Source organism: Salpingoeca rosetta (genome assembly GCF_000188695.1).
Source record: "Salpingoeca rosetta unplaced genomic scaffold supercont1.21, whole genome shotgun sequence".
Classification (NCBI taxonomy): Eukaryota; class Choanoflagellata; order Craspedida; family Salpingoecidae; genus Salpingoeca; species Salpingoeca rosetta.
In genome coordinates this window covers 127243-140871 of record NW_004754913.1, presented here as the reverse complement: position 1 = coordinate 140871, position 13629 = coordinate 127243, and the positions used below count along the sequence as shown (strand labels likewise).

Here is a 13629-nt window from a genome sequence, read left to right as displayed (position 1 = left end):
GCACACACACACGCACGCACACACACACGCACGCACACACGCACGCACGCGCGCACACACACACACACACACACGCACACACACACACACACACATACACACACACACACACATGGTCACCACTGCAGGGAGCGACGCACCATCGGTTCTTCTGGATCGACATGCTGACGGGAGAGGTGTGCTGGGCAAAGTCGCCCGAAGCATTCTACAAGAACCCAAAGTCAGGTACGGCTCACAACCGTGGTGAAGATGTTGAAGATGGATGCTGGCACAGCGCTTTCCTTGACCATCCGTTCTTACATTTTCACACACACACACACACACACACACACACACACACACACACACACACACACACACACACACACACACACACACACACACACACACACACACACACACAAATACACCGGCACATACACCTACATACACAAACACCTACACAGAGACATACACAGGCACACACAGACACGGACGCACACATGTATTCCTCGTACCGCGTCGAGCATGGCTGCGTGCTGCCTGAAGAATGTTCTCCACAGCACTTTGAAGAGCGCTGTGCCAACAAAGAAGCTCACAAACCCAGACAGCGTCGTCGTCAGCGTCGCAAACAGCATCGGGTCCAAACCCCTGTCTCCACAAAAAGATACAACAGCGGGACATGCGCTGATGGTGAGCTCGTGGGCTGCAGTAAAGAATTAAGCCCAGATCACACGACACACACACACACACACATGCACACATACACACATGGACGAACAGCGAGTTGACACCAAAGTCGCCACGTGCAACAACAGCAAGCGGTCGGAATGAAAAGAAAAGGCAAGCGCAACAAAGCACCATTGAGATTGTGGTTCCCCCCCCCACACACACACACATTTCCTGCCAACTGACATGATGGGCTCGACTTGTTCTGCAGTCTCTGGCATAAGGTTGGGAATTTGTGTTGCGCAGACGTAGGCGGAGCCAACGATGCCTGTGAAGAAGCAAGGGACGCCAAAGAGGTAGCCGCGAATGCTGAGCTTGCGGCGGAGTTTGACATAGTCGTTGAACGGCAGCTGACGCAGCAGCGAGCGATCAACGTTGCGCGCCTGAAGTGCCTCAATCTCCCGTTGCCTCTACACGACGTATCAGCGCACACACGTATAAGGTTTAAGGTGAACGAATGCGATGATGTGAGCGTCAAGCTTGCACGCAAACTGTGCGTGTACATGCACTAACACACCCTAACGCAAACATGCGTACATGAATGCACTCCGATGCAAGCAGAAGCAAGCGTAGACACACACACACACCCACATACACACACCACAAACACCCACCCACTCACACCCACCCACCCACCCACACACACACACACACACACACACACCACAAACACATACACACACACGCACACACGCACGCACGCACACACACACACACACACATACACACCACAAACACCCACACGCAAGCACACATACACACACCTTCTTTTCTTCCTCATCGACAGTGTCTGTCGCCATGTGTCGGGTCATAGAGGAGCCAATGCAGGCGTGCACGGGCATGGGTGTCCGCCTTGCAGCCAGTGCAAGAACACTCTGCTGCCCCTGTGCTGCCATCATCGTTCCACAGCATCGCGCAGTGCTGCGCCTCAACACGCCGCCAAGCAACATCATCGTGTGCTTCTTGCTTGCTGTTCAGTTCTCCTGGATGGGATTGTGGAAAATTACACCAAATCATACTTCAATTTTCCAACACTGCATGTGTGTGTGTGTGTGTGTGTGTGTGTGTGTGTGTGTGTGTGTGTGTGTGTGTGTGTGTGTGTGTGTGTGTGTGTGTGTGTGTGTGTGTGTGTGTGTGTGTGTGTGTGTGTGTGTGTGTGTGTGTGTGTGTGTGTGTGTGTGCTTGTGGGTGAATCCCCTCCCCCATCCCGTCCCGTACACATGGCGCTTGTTCAAAAGACGGGGTGAGGTGGTTTACCGTGTGAGCACGACAGTGTAACGTGTACCCCCTCCCCGCTTTTGAGAAGAGAGGAAGAGAGCTGGATGGCTAACTGCAGGAGAACAGGCAAGACAATTAAGGAAGGCGCACAGAACGGTTGAGAATCAAGTCACAGCGTCCATTTGCTGGTGTTGCTGGCTGGCGTTGATTAAAACGGGCAAGCTGCCGCCTTGATGAGAACAGTTGTACACTTTTACTTCCTGTGGTGTGGTGTGATGTGGGTGCACAGACGTCTGAGTTGGAAAACATGTGCATGCGAGTACGATGATGACCAAACAAGCAAAGGCGAGCAAAGGCGAGCAAAGGCGAGCAAACACCACTGACCTGTGGCTGCGGTTCCTATCTTGCTGGCGGTAGTGCTGTTGCTGGTGCTGCTGTGGGGCGTATGGTGGCTGGCCTGGGATGAGCGGGGGTTTCGATGCTGCTGGCGATGACGAGGGCGGCATTGCGTACTGGGCAGGCATTGGCCACCCCATCATGCCCGGCGCCATCATCGGCGGTGCCACGTGCATGCCGTGCGGGCTGGACGGCTGCTGGATGGGCGACGCGGGCTGCATCGGGTGGTACCCGGCGTGCATCGGGTGCGGTGGCGGCGAGTGGTGCTGGGGCGGTGAGGACGGCACGGGGGCTCCCATCATCGGCGGCGGCACACCTTGCATCATCGACCACACCCCGTTCCCATCCTGGTGATGCAAGGCGCAGGCAGCCACACACATGCACACACACACATGCACACAAGATTAGGACATGGGCACAAAGTAAACTGATGCAAAGCCGCCAGCACAACAGTGTCAAACCAACAGTGTCAACTCAACCTCCCCTCTATCTGTATCAGCGCCATTAAAAACGACGACCACCACCGACCTGAGGCATCTGCATTGGCTGCTGGCCCATCATCCACGGCTGCTGCGGCTGATGTTGCTGTTGATGTTGTGGCTGGTGGTGTTGGTGTTGGTGTTGGTGCTGGGGCGCGGTGAACTGCTGTGGCGGTTGATGCACCCCATAGGTCGGCGCCACTTGGGGCGAGGACATGTTACCACCACCACCGCCACCACCACCATACGCATACGTCTGTTGTGGCGGCAGTGGCGACTGCTGCTGTTGCTGCTGGTGCTGCGGCGGCATGTATGGCATTGGCTGCTGGTGCTGGTGCTGGTGCGAATAGAAGCGTTGCTGCCCCCGTTGGTGGTGCTGGTGGTGTGGCTGGTGGTGCTGGTGCTGTTGCAGTCTGGTCATGTGCATGGCGGTCATGTGCGTCTGCATCATCGCCGCGTACATCTGCTGCTGCGCCATGCGCTGCTGGGGTGTGAGGTCCCGATCATCCATACCGCCACCACCACTGCTGCTGCTGCCACCGCGGTGCCGGCCACCGACGGGCTGGTGTCGATGTCGCCCTCGCCGCACTCTGCCGTCTCCGCCCCCCGACGAAGATGCTGACAGCGACGGTGGCACAGGTGCAGGCGCGCTCCCCACCTCCAACTGCTGTTGGTGTTGCTGTTGATGGTGTTGGTGGTGGGTAGTGGGTGCGGCATTTGGTGCTGGTGCAGGGGCGTCGATGATGTCGTCATTCTCGTCGTCATCATCGCCGTCGCGGAAGATGCGCGCACGTGCACGCTGGTACTCGTCCTCCTTCTCGCTCAGCGTCCTGGCAGCCATGCACAGACACAGCACAGAGGCAGGCAGTGCAGGTTGGAGTCATGTGAGCGCCGTCTTGGTGGGTTAGCACATGTGTGTATGTGTGCATGTGTGCATGTGTGTATGTGTGTATGTGTGTATGTGTGCGCGTGTGTGTGTATGCGCGTGTGTGCAATACGGCGGCAAACCATAAAAGAGCGTGTGGTGCCTACCGTTGGCGTCCTGTTGCGCCATCATCGCTCCCTTCCGCTGCCGCGTCATCCTCCTTCTCACCAGCGCCATTCGGTCCATCTCCCGCCACCTTGGCTCCGTCCTTTGCGTCCCCGTTGCCGGCTGCCCGCTGCGCCCGTGCCGCGCGCGTGTGTTTGCGGCCCTTTGCGTTTGCCGGCCGCTTCATCAGCACAAACGATCCCTCCGCAGCCTGCAAGGGAGGGGTGTGTGCGATGGCATGAGACAGAGCGGGGAAGTAAGAGAGTGAGAGTGAGAGTGAGAGTGAGAGTGAGAGTGAGAGTGAGAGTGAGAGTGAGTGTGTGTGTGTGTGTGTGTGTCTGTGAGTGAGTGAGTGTGTGCGTGTGTGCGTGAAGTTCAGGACGATTCAATTCAACGCTTGGATCACAATGGGACATGCAGACCAGCAGGAGGACATGTGCTGACCTCGTTTGTTTCGTCTTGTTCGGCCAGCAGCTCGTCGATTCGGGGCGACCAGACAGACACGCCACTGAGGCCAAGACAAGCGCGCGAGAAGGCGTTCGTGGTGGCGGGGCGTGTGAAAGGCGGCAGTGCTTGACAACAACGAGGACAAGGATAACAAGAATAACAAACAGCAGTGGAGAGTCGAGTATGTGCGGTGAACGTGCTTACGCGACTTTTGTGTAGACCACGCGTTGGCCGCCCATATCCACCGAGTGGTCGAGGCCAAACAGATCCGCCATCTGCACCACATGGAGCATCAAGGGGGGGGGGGCGGTGTCAGAGGGAGTGTTTGTCTTGTGGCACGAGAGCGTGCGCAGCAACCATGGACATGCACATAAAGATACAGACAGACACACACACACGCGCACAGACACACACACACGCACGCACAGACACACACACACACGCACGCACAGACACACACACATACACGCGCGCGCGCGCACACACACACACACAGGCACATGAACACGGCCCACCTTGTGGCAAATCATGCGGTGATACGACGACATTTCTCCGAGCACGAGCTGTACGCCGTCAAGGTGGCGTGCAAGGGCACGTGAGCGATGCGTTGGGGTGGCGAGTTGTGTGTTTGTGTATGCAAACGCATGTATGTGTGCATGTGTGCGATTGCATATTTGCGTGTGTGGCAGTGTAACAAGGAAAGAGCATGGCTGCTTGTGAGGAGATCAGTTAGAGCTAATAGAAATCGCTCACGGAAGCGAACACCATTGTGCCGCATCACGATAAACGTGGTAATGTATAACTCTCATCACATCTCCGTCACCAGCCACAATATTGCCAAAGGCAGCAAAGAGAGATGGGACAGCATGGAAAACGAATAAAAGCGCAAAGGAAGAGAACGACTGTGCAAGAAAGAACATGGAGGATCAGTTAGAGCTAATAATGATCGCTCACGGAAGCGAACAACAGTGTGCCGCATCACGATAAACGTGGTAATATATAACTCTCATCACATCCTCGGCAAAGACAATGAAAAGAGACGAACGAGAGAGAGAGAGAGAAGGGAGCAAGAAACGCTATCAACGTACAACACTGACAATGCGCAAAGCGCTGTGCTATGGAGGATCAGTTAGAGCTAATAATGATCGCTCACGGAAGCGAACAACAGTGTGCCGCATCACGATAAACGTGGTAATGTATAACTCTCATCACATCCTCGGCAAAGACAATGAAAAGAGACGAACGAGAGAGAGAGAGAGAGAGAAGGGAGCAAGAAACGCTATCAACGAACGATACTAGCAGCGCGCAAAAGCGCTGTGCTATGGAGGATCAGTTAGAGCTAATAATGATCGCTCACGGAAGCGAACACCATTGTGCCGCATCACGATAAACGTGGTAATGTATAACTCTCATCACATCCTCGGCAAAGACAATGAAAAGAGACGAACGAGAGAGAGAGAGAGAGAGAAGGGAGCAAGAAACGCTATCAACGAACGATACTAGCAGCGCGCAAAAGCGCTGTGCTATGGAGGATCAGTTAGAGCTAATAATGATCGCTCACGGAAGCGAACAACAGTGTGCCGCATCACGATAAACGTGGTAATATGTAACTCTCATCACATCCTCAGCAAACGCATTGCTCTAAGGCAGGCAGGACTTGGGAAGGGAAGAGCAAAGCGCCGGTGTTGCTTGAGTGTGTGCGCGATACTTGAAACGTGGCAAAACAGGACAACCAGCGACAACGTATACCTGTCTGACGGGGGCGTGGATGAACTTGTGAAGCTTGTCGCGCACATCCATAATCATTTGGCGATCCCTGCGCATGGTGTGTGGCGTTGCAAGATGCAAGTGGGACCAAGGTGTAGCAAGTTGGTGAGGGCAGTAGTACTATGAGAATGGAGCAAGGGAAGGTGCTTCACATGTGTGTGTGTGTATGCACACATGCATCGCGTACATGCGAGCATGCACAAGATACTTACTGAACGCGCTTGTTGAGCGCGGTTCTCACTGCCTCCTCTGCATCACGAACGGCTGCCGCCCGGTCCTCGGCGCTGACTGTACACGTGGCATGTGCATTCGGCCATGCGTGCATGCGACAGGTAACAACGGATGGTGAGGACGATGGCGAGCACGACGACGACAATAACGACCCGCACCACAAGGCAGCAACAATTGGACCACTGTTTACGCACGCACGCGCATGCACACATGTATGTGGACATACGTGTTGGTTGAGGGTCTGGGTTGGGAAGCAAGGGTGCCTTTGGCGCGAGCTGCTCCTCTTGTTGATGTTGCTGCTGCTGTGGTTGTTGTGGTTGTTGTGGTTGTTGTTGTTGTGGTTGTTGCTGTTGTAGTTGCTGCTGCTCGTCCTTGTCAGTGAGTGTCATGCGCTGCAAGGGTTTCAGCAGCTTTGGCGAACTGCACGTGCACGCATAGCAAAGGGGAACCCGCGTTATCAAACAACATGCACGCGACAGCGGACAGGTGAGGCGCAGCAACAGCCACACAACAGCCAAGTGAGCCGAGTGCAGCAAAACAAGGAAGCAAGCAGGCATGGAGGTGTGGGGTCCAGCACCCACCCACAGCCGACACACCACAACACCACCACCCACCAGTCGTCTGCCATCGTGTGCGTGCGTGTGTTGGTCAAGAAGAAAATTAGCGACAATCTTTCAACAATCGTCCACAGGACGAATGGACCAGCAAACGATCAAGGCAGGCAAGCACGACTGCGTGTGCGGCTCACATCACACGCCTCTCTCTCCCCAGGTTATCGTTCGTTCTCATTCATTCATTGCTTCTCAAAGTCTCAGTGTGTCTATGTCAACCTGTCTTATGAGCGTGTTGCACGAGTCCACCAATCAATACACACAACCAACACCAGAGGAAGGAGGGAATAGCAGACGACATTGCATCCGCTCGCCTCCAAGTTTCACGCAAACAACACACAGACAAGACTGACACAGACACGGCTAAGTCGAGTTTGCCTTTGACAAGGGCAAGGTCACTGCTGTGGGTAGGTAGGTATTGGGCACAAACGGAACACAAAGAAGAAGAGGCGAAAACCACGGAGGGAAAGTCAACCACAACAGTGGCGGAAACACCACAACCACAAACGACGGAATTAACTATGTATGTGCATGTGCGTGTCAGCATGTTCATGGATCGCCTGCAATTAGTCCTCGTCCCAGTTGGGGTTCTGCTTGGGGGGCTTGGGGCCACCTGCCTTCTTCGCCATAATAATCTGTGTTTCAAGGAAAGAGAGAGAGAGAGAGGGGGGGGGGGGGAGGGAGTGGGTTTAGTGTCAACGAAACGAAGGAGTACGACACGACACAGCACCAATTGAGACAGGGACAGGTAAAGCAAGCACAAACCGACACAAACACACAAACACACACACACCTGGTCCACGCGGAGGATGGTCTTGGCGGCGCGAGTGGCGTACTTGAGAGCCCAGACCTTGGCATGGAAGCTGTCATACACACCGGCCTCATTCATGTCTGCGACGGCCACGTCCTCGGACAGGATGTCGTAACCGGCGTTCTTCTCGCCGTTCTCGTGCGCTGCATACAGGTTGGACACAACCTCCCGCGACTTGACACCGCAGTTCTCAGCAAGCGTCGCCGGAACAACCTCCAGCGCCTCTGCATACGACTTGATGGCATACTGCTCCAGGCCTGTACAAGGACGTGCAACAGCATAACGTGGAGTGGAACAGTGAGCGCAAAGCAGACCGACAGTGTGTGTGTGTGTATGCAGGGGAAAAGAGAGGATGGAATGCGGGTTGAAAGACCGCCGAGGGCAAGAGAGAGAGAGAGAGAGAGAGAGAGAGAGAGAGAGAGAGAGAGAGAGAGAGAGAGAGAGAGAGAGAAGAGAGAGAGAGAGAGAGTGTGTGTGTGTGTGTGAGTGAGAGAAAAGGGTTGAGTGTAACTGCCGGCTTACACATGGGAGCGCACAGAAGCAAGGCGACCATGTCCGATTAAAAGGCAGACCCAACCAAATGGTTGATATCACTGTCAATGATGTACATAAAACGAGCAACAGGGTGGGGTACCAAAAGCCCTGCTGCCCGTTCCCTTTGACAGTTTCAAGAACGAGAAGGGTGAAGGAGGAGGACGACGAACAGGAGGCGGAGGAGGAGGAGAGGAGGAAGTTGTGGCAAGTCGAGCGAAAGTAGTGCGAAAAAGGAGGAGGAAGTGGTGGCAAGTCGAGCGAAAGTAGTGCGAAAGGAGAGGAGAACAAGACAAGGAATCGGAATCGGTGGAAGGAGACCATATGGGCAAAGCACGAAGGAACAAAAGCGAAAAAGACACTCGCCAAACACACAACATCATAGACACATACAGGCAAACGCACGCTACACACTGACCAGAGCATGTGTCGCCAAACTTGGTGATGAGACGAGCGAGCTCAATCTCGGTGGCACCGCCACCGGGGAGGAAGCGCTGCTCCTTGGTCAGCGACTTGTAGGCGTTGATACCGTCGTCCAACGCACGCTCAACATCATCCATCACGTTGCCTGAAGAGGTGGACAAGCACATTCACATTCACACGCACACACACACACGAATAAGCAGCCGTAGCAGCAGTAGCACCAAGTGTGAGCACAACACAAGAACGCACACACAAGGCAAGGTATTCGAGAGTCAGCCGGGACGTGTTGGTGGAGGGGAACAGCAACCAGACACAAGGACAAGCCAAGGAAGGAGAAGAAGAAAGGGTGATATGGACTGTAGGACTGAAGCAAGCGAGGGAGCTGGAAACGGAGAGTCCAAAAACAAACAAACAAACAAACAAACAAACGGACAGGCGAGTGACGCAACCACGAACCGCTCGAAACTTGATCCCACAACCACAACCATCACAACGAACAACCACATCAACGGGAAAATGAAGGGTTGTTCGCGGCAAGGTGGACAGCAGCAGGCACGTAACGGGAACGCAGGGGAGCGGGACAGGGCACGCACGCAAGAACCCAAGAATCACACAGTGTACAGCCATGACGGGTGAGCAGCACAGAGCAGGTGTATCAACAAACAGACAGACGGGCTATCAAACGAGAGGGGAGCGAGGCAAGGAGGAAGAAGCGTGGAAAGTGAAACAGAAGTGTCTCACGAAGAAAACACGAACATAGAATCAACAAACGAGGGGATCGATCAAAGACCGTTGGTCACACGTTTGACCGCTTGGTCGCACATTTGTTAGGGTTGAAGTCTTACTTGTTGCGCCACGCACGATGATGGTGGAAACAGCGCTGTTGATATCGGCTTGCCTGAACACGGTCACAGTTGTGTCGCCAATCTGTAACAGAAAGGTACACATGGGCGACATGTGGCGTGGTGAGTGAGGAAGAGGGGGAGGGAGAGATTGTGGTGCACGAAGTATGGTCGGGAACGGTGTATCGAGGAAGAGTGGTAGCGGGGGTTACAACGTCGAGAGAAAGCCACGTTCAGTTCAAAGAAGCACACAGGTTCTTATTCCCACCAAGCACCGCAGGAAGCACGCACCTCCTGCACGGAGACGGAGTGGCAGTGGCCGAGCTCCTGCGAGCTGGGGCCGGTGAGGACGGGAAGCGCGGTGGCACCGGTTGCCCGGCACAGCCGCTTGAGGTCAAACTTGGAGTTGAGCTTGACAACGAGCAGCTCAAACCGGTTGCAGAAGTGCATGCCGAGGTCGCCAACCTTGCCCGTGGTCACAATCACAGACGCACCGCTGTCCTTGATGGCCTTGATCTTCTTCTCGAGCACAGACTCCTCGTCCTTGCTGTACGACTTGAGCTCCTCGGCAGTGTTGAGAAGCACAGTGCCCTGCGAAACGGTATGCGAGGGTGCGAAAGGTAGCATGGTTGAGTTGGGGTTGAGTTGGGCGAGGAGGTGTTGGGGCAGTAGCAACGCAGATGCCCGTGCTTGAGAAGGGAGCACGCAGTAGCTCAACAACAGCAAGGTAAACAAACGATCAAACAAACAAAAAACAAATAGCGTCGAGGAACACGTCGTGCCGCACATAAGCACCCGAGCTAGGGGCTGTTGCTGTTGCTCTGCGTTGCTGTCAGGGCACTGGGAAAGGAGCATGGCGCACCTTTGTCTCGGTGTAAGCGTGGTCGAGATCGGCCGTGAACGCGGCGATGCGTGCGTCCTGTGCAGATGTGATGGAGCTGTGGATGTTGCGGGTGAACACCATGCCGCGAACCACGGAGCTGGAGAAAACGCCGCTGCCGGGGATCTTGACAATGCGCACGTTGTCCACGTTGAAGGGTTTCCTCGACTCCTCCTTGGGCATGATGTCCACGCACGCCTGTAGTTACCAACACAATGGAATGAGGGGAATGAGTGGAAGGGGAAAGGGGGAAAGGGGCACGGTGTCGTGTTCTTGCGTGCATGCGTGCGTGTGTATGTGTGTTCGCGCGCCTCTTGTCTGCCTCCACCACCTTCACACCCCTACTTCACGCGCCGCAAGGATCACATGAACACGTACGTCGGTGACGAGCTCTGACAGGAAGTCCTCGAGACCGTTCTGTTTGCTCATGATGACAGTCTTGATCGCCCGCTTCACTTGCTGTAGATCGGGGAAGGCACGAGGCAAGCAGGGTGCGTGCGTGTGTGTGTGTGTGTGTGTGTGTAAGTACGGATGGAGCTGGCAAAGGTCGGCAGGGTGAGGCGGTGGAAACAACCACCAACCACCAACACAATCAACGCACACATGCACAAACACAAACACATGCACAAACACATACAGCAAGAGCGATCGCAAAGACATGTCGAGTGGAAAACGCACCGCCTTGTCGCGGAAGTCCTCGACTGTGTGGCATGCAAGCTCTGGCAGCACCTCAAGCGCCTTCTCAAGAGCCATCTCGTAACCCTCAATGACCTCAGGAGGCGAGAGACCCTGAATGACAAGGCAGTTGAGTAGTGGAGGTGGCGGCATGTGAGGGCTGTGAAAAGGCCATGATAGGACAAAGTGGGCATCTATCTCATGGGAACCGCGAGTGACGAAGCACCGTAACCAGTGACTGCGGGTGACGGGATCGTAGGCAACGACAGAAGCAGTCAACTTTACCACGTAACACAGCATGTAATCCTGTCAGCACGCACACCCACAAACGCACACCCACACACACACACACAAACGCAAGCACGTACACACGCGAAGCGCACCATGCGGAGAAGCGTCTCGGCCTTCTCGAGCATTTTGCCGGCGAGGATGATGACCAGGTTGGTGGCATCACCGGCCTCGTGCTCCTGCTGCTGCGACGCGAGCACAACAAGCCTGGCAGCTGGGTGTTCAACCTGGGGGGGGGGGTGAGGAAGCAGGGGCGGAGAGGGTTGAGGGTGAGAGTGGCGTGAAGGGAAGGGAAGGAATGAGATGAACAGTGACATGCGATCGTGAATACAGAAAAACACCTCTCGAGCAATCAAGCAACGTAGACACACACACACACAACGCAAACGCACGCAACGACAATAAAGAGGCACCGGCCACACCAAGAGGACAGCATCACAACAAACACATATCTTCATCATCATCATCAACAACAACCACAACAACCACACGCACCGACTATCAGAAATCACGACCACGTCATCAAAGATATGCGCATAGAGACAGGCACACATGCAGGCGAGCCGTTTGCGGACCTCGAGCTCCTTGATGATGGTCGCTGCGTCGTTTGTGACAAAGAGCTTGTCAAGATGGTTGAGGATCATCTTGTTCATGCCGTTGGGGCCAAAGGACGTGCGCACAATCTGAGCAATCTCCTTGCAGGCACCGATGTTGCGGTACACGGCCTCCTCCATACCGGAGTAGTGCTGTCATCATTGATGTGCGAATTGGAAATGAGGGTAGGATAACGGGCAGACACAGCGGAGTGAGCAAGTGACAACGGTGGACACCGCGTCAGCGACCGCACAGGTAACACATCTGCCATATCTCCAAACGCACAGCCATCGCGAACGAACACGTAATCGCAGCACAACGAAAGAGCATGAAGCATCAAACAACGAAACATGAGGGTGATGTGGCGCGTACGTACCTTGGCACCAGACTTCATCATGGTCTGGAGACCAACTTTGGGGACGTGCAGCGCCATGACTGGTTTGATCAGAAGCGGTGGTGGTGTGGTGGGGAGGGAGGGGGTTGTTGGTTGAGGTGGAGTGGGTGGCAAGGTGTGTGTGGTAGGTTGTTTGCCAAGTTGTTGTTGTTTGGTGGGTTGTTTCGCTGTTGCCACAAGAATATCCACGTGAAAGGAAAATCCAAAAATATCTCTCGTGAAAAATCCATCGCCAGGTGTACATGCCATATCTTTCATCACAAATCGACAACGGCAACGGCATATAAACAGGACAACCGATGGGCTAGAAATAGGTTGACAGTTATGTGTGTGTGTGTGCGCGCGTGTGTGTGTGTGTTGTGTGTGTGTGTGTGTGTGTGTGTGTGTGTGTGTGTGTGTGTGTGTGTGTGTGTGTGTGTGTGCTGAAGAGGCTGGGCCGCAGCGACGACAGAGATAGAGACAAAGAGACGCACAACGTCACAAACAAGACAAACGAGCAAACACAAATGACCGAACAGACAAGCAAAGCAGGCGAGCACAGGAAGGCAAGGTGGTGTTCAGGGTGCTTTCTATGCGTTGACGACGACGTCGTGCATGGCTTTGTCGATGGTGGGGAAGGAAAAGGTGAACCCGGAATCAAGGGCCTTGCGAGGCACGACGCGTTGGCCGCACAGCAGCATGGTGGCCAGGTCTGGCCCAAAGAGCGCCCTGATCACAAACGCGGGCATGGGCACAATTGCAAACCGGTGCACGGCCTTTGCAAAGGCTTGCGTGTACTCTGCATTGGTCGCCACGGTTGGCGCAACCTGCCGCGGGTCGAGTTGAGGAAGGGAGGGAGGAGGAAATGAGTGGAGGGGGGAGAAGAGAGTGAGTTGGAGAAGGTGTGGGGGCGTAATGGAAGAGTCGAGAAGGAAGGGCAGATGCACAAGCCACAGCGACTGTAGCGATTCAGGAGACACACATACACACATGCAAACAGTTACACACACACACACACACACACACACACACACACACACACACACACCAGGTTGACGGGCCCTTGCAGGGATTCTGTCTCCATGGCGTGAATGTACATGTTGACCACGTCCTGGATATGACACCAGGGGAAGAGCTGCTGTCCAGAGCCAAAAGGTCCACCCAATCCCTGATGGCCAGTGAATGGTGGTGTGTGGATGGACAAACGTCGCGAATGCGTGAACAAGGGCACGGGTGTGCAGTGTGCAGTGTGGAGTGTAGGGTGTGTGTGGGGGCGGTTGGGAGACCAAGCCAGGACGAGAGCACGTACGCACGCTTTGCATGCA

General features: G+C 54.8%; 4 protein-coding genes across 4 annotated transcripts in view; all 4 read right to left on the bottom strand.

Moving 5' to 3' along the window:
* Nucleotides 1-1712, bottom strand: part of PTSG_08026 (uncharacterized protein) — a gene marked incomplete at its 3' end in the record, with an annotated part of 4478 nt that extends 2766 nt beyond the window's left edge. The window contains exons 1-4 of the mRNA XM_004990991.1: nucleotides 1473-1712; nucleotides 895-1118; nucleotides 498-630; nucleotides 141-205 (exon numbers count right to left, since the gene is read on the bottom strand). Of these exons, the coding sequence (XP_004991048.1) occupies nucleotides 141-205; nucleotides 498-630; nucleotides 895-1118; nucleotides 1473-1661 (611 nt within the window). The 5' untranslated portion in view covers nucleotides 1662-1712. The remainder of the gene's footprint in view (nucleotides 1-140; nucleotides 206-497; nucleotides 631-894; nucleotides 1119-1472) is intronic.
* A 235-nt stretch (nucleotides 1713-1947) lies between these two features.
* Nucleotides 1948-6930, bottom strand: PTSG_08025 (uncharacterized protein). The gene is made up of 11 exons (XM_004990990.1): nucleotides 6891-6930; nucleotides 6503-6696; nucleotides 6258-6333; nucleotides 6028-6094; nucleotides 4794-4841; nucleotides 4483-4553; nucleotides 4276-4339; nucleotides 3834-4042; nucleotides 2851-3631; nucleotides 2311-2669; nucleotides 1948-2186 (listed from the first exon to the last, which is right to left on the bottom strand). Exons 1-11 carry the CDS (start codon nucleotides 6902-6904, stop codon nucleotides 2180-2182), a joined length of 1890 nt encoding a protein of 629 aa, XP_004991047.1. The 5' UTR covers nucleotides 6905-6930; the 3' UTR covers nucleotides 1948-2179.
* Nucleotides 6931-7053: 123 nt separating this feature from the next.
* Nucleotides 7054-12493, bottom strand: PTSG_12673 (T-complex protein 1 subunit theta). The gene is made up of 11 exons (XM_004990989.1): nucleotides 12308-12493; nucleotides 11913-12083; nucleotides 11433-11564; nucleotides 11053-11163; nucleotides 10753-10833; nucleotides 10357-10572; nucleotides 9786-10085; nucleotides 9498-9579; nucleotides 8648-8797; nucleotides 7681-7955; nucleotides 7054-7522 (listed from the first exon to the last, which is right to left on the bottom strand). The coding sequence occupies exons 1-11, from the start codon at nucleotides 12362-12364 to the stop codon at nucleotides 7454-7456; spliced, it is 1644 nt and encodes a 547-aa protein (XP_004991046.1). The 5' UTR covers nucleotides 12365-12493; the 3' UTR covers nucleotides 7054-7453.
* PTSG_12672 (uncharacterized protein) overlaps nucleotides 12427-13629 on the bottom strand; it is a 2602-nt gene continuing 1399 nt past the window's right edge. Inside the window, exons 4-5 of the mRNA XM_004990988.1 lie at nucleotides 13353-13472; nucleotides 12427-13131 (exon numbers count right to left, since the gene is read on the bottom strand). Coding sequence (XP_004991045.1) covers nucleotides 12895-13131; nucleotides 13353-13472 — 357 coding nt within the window. The 3' untranslated portion in view covers nucleotides 12427-12894. The remainder of the gene's footprint in view (nucleotides 13132-13352; nucleotides 13473-13629) is intronic.